The following is an 8,961-nucleotide window of genomic DNA, read 5'->3' on the forward strand; positions in this document are numbered from 1 at the left end:
CATGTCTTGCCGTAAAGAATCTTCTCTGCTGTTCTTAAAGTCCTGATTGTCACATGTTTTACCACATTTTCCTGACTTCTTGATATGAATGACCATTAATCCTCTTCCTTTCACTACTTCCAAACTGAGACTTCTTGCATATTTTCGCCTTCGTGACAGTTCTGCTCTTCCTCTTATGCAACTCTCAGATTCTCCTTCCCCCTCCCCAGTATATGCTTTGACCTTCATCTCATCTCCTCTGCATTACTTCTCGTGATCTTTGTCGCGTTGAGTAAACTTCTCCTCTGCCATGTGGTTGTGGGTGTTTTCTGTCCTGAGTTGTCTGTTGATGGCGCTGGTCATTGTCTTGTTCTTGATCACTGGGAAGCGCTATAAAGTGTTCAGTGAGAAGTGTCTGAGACCACCAGGACCCCTGGTCACCAACAGCAATGAGAGGAATGCCAGACTGAAGAAAGGTAAGAGAATGTGGAAATGTATGCAAAGAGAAGGCAGTACTGAAGCAATGACTGTAAGTTGCTCTTATTTTACTACTTTTTTTTTTGACAAGTTGTATTACAGTAGCTGGTACAGTAATACATTTTGGGAAAAATTGATAGTAATTTTTATATGTCTCTACAGGTAGCTAGTGACATGAGAGTGTTTATCTATAATGGCTGGTATCAATCAATCAATTTTATTTGTATAGCACATTTCAGAAACAAGGCAGTTCATAGAGCTTTACATCATAAAAATATCTGGTGGAGCCTAATCCATCCTATACGTTCCACAACTTACTTCTTTAGAATTTACCAGATATTTTCTAAAAAACATGATTGAAGGTACATGATAAGTTTCAAGAGGATTTAGAAAAATACTTTGCAAAATATAGAAATTTCTTGTCAAGTTCTTGAAAATTTCTGTAAGCAGCCTCTGTGTCCCAGAAAAGCGCAGGCTGTATTATTTACTGGTAAAAGAAATATGTTTTTCTAAGAATACTGTTTAATTTTACATCTTTTTTTTATCAAGCTGCTTTTCTGTAATGTTTGCTCATTCAAGTAATGCAACAACAATTTAAATATAAATTTTACAAAATGGAACCAGCACACAGGCCTCATTTAGAAGTTTTTTTGTTTGTGTGTGGTTTTAGAAATTGATAATTGGTGGTGTGACGGGACGACCCCAGCTTCATTTTCTGCATTCCTCCTGTGTGTCACGCTAAGGCCGCATGAGGGTTTACAGTTTGAAGTGAAGATTTTGTCAAGGACATCATTAATTTAACATGCTGCTTTCCTTTTGCCTCAGAACTCAGAGATGGGATTGACATCACACCCAGAATAACATCCTACTTGTGTAAAGCAGGGATTTCAATTGTTTATAGTACCACATATGAATATCATTTTAAGCTGTACATCTTATATTCAAACACCACCTTTAATTTATTCAGTTTAGAGCTCCAGGTATGTAACATTGATTTTAGACTCAATCTTTAAATTGTGTCTTGTAAAATAAATGCTTCCGCCTTCACTTCCTGTTGTTGATGCGAGGAGCTGCCATATTGGATCTCGAAGTCAGAGATTGAAAAATTCTTTCACTTTCCAAGCGGGAAGTCTCTCTGTTCGGAGGGAGAGTCCTGATAATTTTTAGACTTGGAAGTCAAAATTTCCCAGTTCCGAATACAAATGGAACGCAGCATCATGCTCACAGCCTGACATGATGATACATTTCTCTCAGGGTTCCGTGCCGACCGGGTTCCACCGGCTCTGGATGCGGTGGTGATTGGCAGCGGCATTGGAGGCTTGGCAGCTGCAGCGATTTTATCCAAAGCTGGGAAGAAAGTTGTAGTCCTGGAGCAGCATGACCTTGCTGGAGGCTGCACACACACCTTCCAAAGCAATGGCTTTGAGTTCGATGTGGGTAGGTTTCCTCAGCAAAACACACTGGCAACAAAACCTTCCTGTACTACAAATGGGGAAATATCAGAGTGATTCAGATGTTCTTTGCATGGTTTTATAGCTAAACTACAAAAATCAATAAATAGGAAGTTCAAAATATGAACTCCACAAAACTAATTAGTTCATACACAAAAATAACTGAAAAATATCAGGTTAAAATTATTTATAAATGATCTGCTTAAAAGGTTAAAAATACCTCAGTTCCTTGTTGTCCTGCTTCCATCAGGGATCCATTATCTGGGCCAACTTCATGAGAACAGCCTGCTGAGGGTTGCTGTGGATCAGATCACTGAGGGACAGCTGCAGTTTGTCAAATTGGAACAACATTTTGACACCGTGCTTCTTGGACCGCCTGGCCATTGCAGGTATTCCATGTCATCATCAACGTTATGGTCTGTCCTATAAGTTCTATCCATGGCACTTTTCTTAATATAGCAAAAAGGTCATCTTTATGACGGGTGCACACTCTTGTAACATCCTTTGAAACCATCTACAGGTCATTACTGAATAATTATATATGTTTCATTCCAGCAATAGTTTCATCACATGTTATGTTTCCGGCCAGGAAGCTGTCCTACCACCAGAACTAAACCTGGCTGTTCCGTCTTCCTTCAGGGAGTATCATATTCACGGAGGGAAAACTGAGATGGCAGATTCCTTGAAGAAGCAGTTCCCTGAAGAAGAGGAGGCCATTGATGAGTTTATGAAACTGATGAAGGTGTGTGTGTGTGTGTGTGTGTGTGTGTGTGTGTGTGTGTGGGTGTGTGCGTGTGCGTGTGCGTGTGTGTGTGTGTGTGTGTGTGTGTGTGATATCCATAATGATCCAGGTATGAGAATCAGTTATAAGGTGCTGCAAGTGAACAGAGTAAAACCAGCACAGAGACATATAAGAATCCCTCTTTTCTCTCCATATGTAACAATGTAACCTCTGGTGGATACTTTAGTCCCATTGGACCAGAGTACATGTCTCTAGATAAGAAGGTTTTTACAGACTGCAATCTGGCTTTTTACATTTTGGACCAAAAACATGTCCAGCAGTGTGTTCAAGGTGTGGCCCTAAGTGTCTAATTGACTCAAATGTGTCAGTTAACCTATGAGAAGTTACCAATTCTGTGACATCATCACCTGGGCTTTTCCTCATTGTATAGAAAGTAATTATTTAGTATGAACTGATTTTTAAGAAGATAAATAAACAAATAAATCACTGACATATTCTTTCTCTCATTATTGTTCCATTTGCATTTATCAATTAGAAATATTTTTGGAAAAATAACTCAAGAGAAGTTTGGTCTGATTTAACTGCAGACAGTAAGAGAAAAGTTGTATGTAAACTTCTGGTTTCTGCTGCATTAATGAACTTTAAATCAGTGGACACTCGGCCCAGGCACTCGGTCTCAACCTCTCAGTAGACTCACCTGTATGTTTTATGTTGCTACATGCTCAAATAAGAAACATCTAATAGCTGTTTATATCATGCTGATTCCCACTGCTACGTTTGCTGCTGTTCTACAGCAGTGTTTATACTGGAAGCAGTGGATGTGGTGGTCGCACTAGCTGACTTCCTAGAAGCAGCTCCATGAAAAATTGTCAAGCTTCATCTCTGAATTAACAGCTGTTTGACAGGATAGCATGTGCATAACTGAGAAATAATCTGGACTCTGTCCTTCTGCAGTACGCCTCTCGGAGAACTCCACTTATTGCCATTTTGAAGATCCTGCCCTACCCGGTGGTAAACTTTCTGATTTGGACTGGCCTGTTGGATAGAGTTTCTTCTGTGTTTCGCCTAGCAACAACCAGCCATTCAGAGATGATGTCCCGACTCACTCAGAACAAGGACCTGCAGGCGCTCTCTGCCTACTTTTTCTATGGTGCTCATCACTTCCAGACTTCAGCTCATCAGCTGTGTGCTGCATACATTGTTCACGGTCCTTGTGTTCTGTCTTCTGTAGGTGTCCCTCCTAAAGAGTCCAGCTTCCTCATCAATGCGCTTCTTCTTCACCACTACAAACGCGGAGCGTACTACCCTCACGGGGGGGCCAGTGAAATTGCTTTTCACATCGTTCCAGTTATTGAGCAGGCAGGCGGTGAAGTGTTGGTCAGGGCACCTGTTCAACGCATCCTCATCAACAGTCAGGGGGAGGCCTGTGGTGAGCAGAGGAAGACCTTTGGTCAAGTTTTGGTAAACTTTAAGAATAACAGTTCATCTGTATCAATAAAGTTCCACCTAACCTAACTAAATTCAACATGGCCAAAATGCAACCATCTGCTGCCCTAAAAAATCAACAAGGGAGAAGAGTGTGAATGCCTGAATAATTGTTTAATGGCTTCTTGAGATTGTTTCTGGATCCTTACAATCTTCCCTTCAACATATGAAAGCAAGCAAAAACTATTCTTCCATCACTCAAATGAAGTGTTATCAGCTGCTTGATTTGGCTATCTTTCCTTGTTTGTAACTCCAGGCTAACATCTGCAACATGTTTCTAGGTGAGCCACATTGCACATTTGCTCTACCACCATAAAGCATTTTGCATGTTTTCAAGGTGTGACGGTTCTCAAAGGACAACAAGAGATTGAGGTCCTCGCCCCTGTGGTCATTTCTGATGCTGGAATCTTCAACACCTTCCAGAAATTTCTACCCCAGCGTATTCAGGAAAAAACAGGTAAAATGTTTTCACTCGGTTAACTATACACATTTCTGATATTATTTTCTTCATTTGGTGTCTCCTGTCTTTGTTGGTATCGTGTGTGTGTAGAAATCCAGTCACTGCTAGGCATGCTTCGTCATGGTATGGGTTCCTTCTTGGTCTTTGTTGGTCTGGATGGAACCAAGGAAGAGCTGAACATTGTTTCTAAAAACTTCTGGATGTATAAAGGCAACGACTTGGACTCACTGTATGTTTGCTCCTGCATGTTTTATTCATTCTGACTGAACACTGTACATTGGTTTAAGAAAAAGCTTTGCTTCCTCATCTACATACAAAATGTTATGTTTGGAGTAAAACCACCATTGAACATCATCCTCACAAGGAAACGGCACTGGCAGCATCATGCTTTTCTTCAGCAGGGTCAGGGAATCTGGTCAGAGTTGATGGAAAGACTGAAGGAAGAAAAATAAGGACAATCCTGAAACATTCAGCCAGAGCTATGATGGAATGGCTAAGCTTAAAGTATTATGTGTTAGAATGACCCAGTCAAAGTCCAGACCTAAATCTAACTCCAAATCTGATGCAAGATTTAAAAACTGATGGCAACAAACACTCTAGATACAGTCTGATTGAACTGGAGTTGCTTAGGAAAGAAGAATGGGCAACATTTTGTCTCTCAACCTGCAGACATAAAGGACAGCTCTACAAAGTTCTGACTCAGTTTGGATTTTATTTCCAAAAAGCCTTTGAAAACCATGTATTATTTCCCTTTCACTTCATAGTTCTGCACTGTTCATGTTTGTCTGTCTTATAAAATCTTAGTAAAATATGAAGTTTTATGGGTGTGAAGTGAAAAAATTCGGAAAAGTTTAAGGGGTATAAACATTTAAAGAAAGAAGTATAACAATAATGTACTGCTCATGTCTCTGTGTTTGGGGGCATGTTGCCGTGGCTGCAGTATGGAGGCATACTCTTCTCTGAACAGAGAGCAGGTGTTAGGAAACATACCCATGATGTTCATCACCTTCCCATCGGCTAAAGATCCAACAGCCGCCATCAGACACCCAGGTAACACACTCACCCCTCAGGACCGCTGTGAATTCCTGAGTGAGACGTTTTTCATTGCAGTGTTTTTTCTTAATCTGACCCACAAATTTCACAAACATCCTTTTCCACATGTTGCGCTTTTGTATTCTCCTGTGTTTGTACAGGTAAGTCCTGTATGACTTTACTCACCATGGCCCGCTATGAGTGGTTTGAGGACTGGAAAGAGACCAAAGTTGGCAAGAGGAGTCCAGAATATCTGGACCTGAAAAACAGCATGGCCCAAGAGTTGCTGGAATGGGCTCTAACCATCTTCCCTCAACTTCGAGATAAGGTGAGTCATTGTTGGATTCTGCATAAATTTTCCCTTTATCACTAAGAAAAGAGACAAAAATGATTGGTGAGGTAATTCCTCTGCTAACTGATTAAAAAAGAATGCTCATTTCCACCTGCAGTAGTACCTGAACAGGTTGATGGTAGTCAATTGTAATTTAACAGATTATGAAGTGGTGAAATGTCAGTTTAGTAAATAATTAAAAACCATGTCAGATAACTCTCACTAAAACCAAGCAAACCAAACTACAAACCAGCTGACAGTCCATAAAACAATTTAATTGCCTTCATCAATAATGAGTGCAAATCTGCTCATCTAATATACAATTTTTTACCAAATATGCAAAGATTTATAACTGGAACATGTAATCTTGTTTGGCAAATTATTCCAATGACTCGTCACGTTCATTAAATGCAGTCCTCCATTTTGGGACGCTGCACTCACGTCTAGAGGGCGCCCTCTAGACTCTAGTTATGTTATCTGATCTCAGACAAAGCTTCTTTAAAGGTGGAGCAACAACGTCATGAAGAATTTTATAAACTAAACAAATGTTTACATAAAAGATCAGATTTTTAAAGTTTAAAAGATTTTGTATATTGATTCAAGAGGTTTTAAAACTGTTTTGCATTCTTACAACCAGCTACAACCAGCTAGCCATATAGAAAACAGGGGAAAAAATCATAGAATTTAGATAATATGGGAAGCTTTATTACTAAGAGATCAACATATATAAATCTAAAAGTAGCTAAGCTAAATTTGAAATACTTTCTAAGCTTTTTCATATGTTTTTAAAGGTTAAAGTTGGATCCAAAGTCACACCTAAAGAGGTAAATTCATCAACAATTTTAATTTATGAAATTCCTGCAAACCTCCAGAACCATACAGTACAAACCACTGGTACCAGCTGTATCCATTTGATCACCTGATTATTAAAAAAAAAAAAGCTAATTCTGTACATCTGTTATCAGAAATGATAAAAAAAAAAAAAGATTAAGAAAAACTGAGTTTTTGAAGATGAAATGTTTCAATTCAAGTATTTATTCCCTCTGTGTCTGTTTCTACATTTTGGATTTTTTTTTTTGCCAGGCTGATCTGGCACAGTGGACCAGATCAACCTTACATTCATCTGAAATTGAATTTACTTCAACTTCAATTATTGCGTTTTCACAACAATTTCTTAAAATAGCAGTCAAGATGACTCCATACCTTTTCATCACAAATTGTATCCCAGCTATGTTGGAAGAATGTACAACACTAGACTTTGATATTTATGTTTGGAGGTGGATGGTGGTTAAACATATAAAGCTAGTGGAATTAAATAGGTGAAATGACCTGCTTGTATAGGTGTGCAATGTTCAGCTTGAACTTCTATCTCAATGGAGTGTCATCTGTTCCTGGAGACTGAAGTCATAATGACCATCTTCAACAAATCATGGCCGAAAAATGTGCTTAGTGTTGGTTTTATCTGTTGTTGTAAGACACTGTGTATGGTTGTGTTCAGGTGGCCATGATGGAAGCTGCTACACCTCTAACTAATGTCCACTATCTGGGCACTCCAAGAGGGGAGATGTACGGTGCAGAGCACAACCTGGAGCGCTTTGGTCCGGAAACATCTGCTAAGACACGACCACAGACCCCCGTCAGTGGGCTGTACCTCACAGGTAGCATGACCGACCCCGCACAGCAGATTGAACATAGTGTATTAATAATAATAATAATAATAATAATAATAATAACAACTGAGTAACATTTTATATGGCTGGAGTAATGGTTTCTGTCCCTCTGAGTGACTTTTCAAAGCATATCATTTTTACTATGGATGATGACAGTCTCCTACCAGCTTCAGCTAGAATCTTCACAAAATGTTCTGATTCTGTTCTAGGGTTGATTCAAACATTTAACACCAGAACATCTGACAGAAAACAGAACCCCGTGTGATGTGTGATGGTTGGGTATTACTATGTTGTTGATACCTGTGTTTCTAATTGTTTGAATAGATGAATGTGAAACCTTAAAGTATCTGAAACTGGACCAAACCAGATGTTTGGAGCTCCACAATTCTTTCTTTGTGATATATTTGCTGATTCTGTTTGAATTTTCTAGAATGCCCTTCATGAAAGCAGTGGGTTTGAAGTGTTGCCCTAAAATACATCCACAGGTGTGCCTCCAATCAACTTGGTTGTTATAAATTAGCTACTAGAGTATCAGCTCAAATTCCTCAAAAGCATTCCAAAATAGCTTTAGAGCATATTATCTTAGCTTGTGTAAGGCTGAGACTTTGAAGAAAATAAGAAGAAATCTCATAATTGTGGCATATGACAAGAAGAATGTGGTAATGCTAATTGACCAGAAACAGGAAATGTTTAGCTTGAGTTAATGTTAGACAGAGAGGGGGGAGAAGGTTTGCTTTTTTCATATAGTGTATATAAATATCTGGTTTCAATTGTAGTTGAACATCTAAGTAAACCTTGCTGATTGCACAGAGTTGTTGACTTACCTCAATTAAGACTTTACATCTTACCCAGTAACATTATAATCTCAAATCTACTATGGAGGTTGTTTCTGTAATGCCTTTATAGGATCTAGAGTCTGATTCCTCATGTCATTGTGTGTGTTCAGGTCAGGATGTGTTCTGCAACGGCTTGGCTGGGGCCCTGCATGGCGGACTGCTCTGTGCCTCGGCTGTCCTCAACCAAATTCTCTACATCGACCTTGTTGCTCTGAAGACTCACCTCAAGCATCGGAACACCAAGAGGATGAAGACCTTATAGAAGCACAGAAGCATCCAAAACAGAACAAATGTTTTAGATTTTAATGTTTTAGTGGTGCTTATGTACTTCAGATATCCTGAGAGTCCCTGCAGGCTTGGGGAAAGACGAGGCAGATGTGATTGGTCCGAGCTTCAAAGGCTCTCTTGTTCCTTTCCCCCTGCAGTGATCTTCAGAATAACCTCATAATCCTCTTCGCTTCAGAAAAGTGTTTATCAATAAACTTTTAAGATTCACAT

General features: G+C 39.4%; 1 protein-coding gene across 1 annotated transcript; it reads left to right on the forward strand.

The window, feature by feature from the left end:
- Positions 1-289: 289 nt before the first annotated feature.
- LOC106908021 (all-trans-retinol 13,14-reductase-like) lies at positions 290-8,961 on the forward strand. Its single transcript, XM_014973955.2, has 12 exons — positions 290-455; positions 1,711-1,893; positions 2,158-2,296; positions 2,547-2,649; positions 3,604-3,799; positions 3,881-4,078; positions 4,472-4,591; positions 4,685-4,823; positions 5,535-5,644; positions 5,788-5,954; positions 7,456-7,615; positions 8,574-8,961. The coding sequence occupies exons 1-12, from the start codon at positions 290-292 to the stop codon at positions 8,723-8,725; spliced, it is 1,833 nt and encodes a 610-aa protein (XP_014829441.2). The 3' UTR covers positions 8,726-8,961.

Source organism: Poecilia mexicana, unplaced genomic scaffold (assembly GCF_051168715.1).
Source record: "Poecilia mexicana isolate PSO_F unplaced genomic scaffold, ASM5116871v1 scaffold_8, whole genome shotgun sequence".
In the NCBI taxonomy this organism is placed as follows: Eukaryota; Metazoa; Chordata; class Actinopteri; order Cyprinodontiformes; family Poeciliidae; genus Poecilia; species Poecilia mexicana.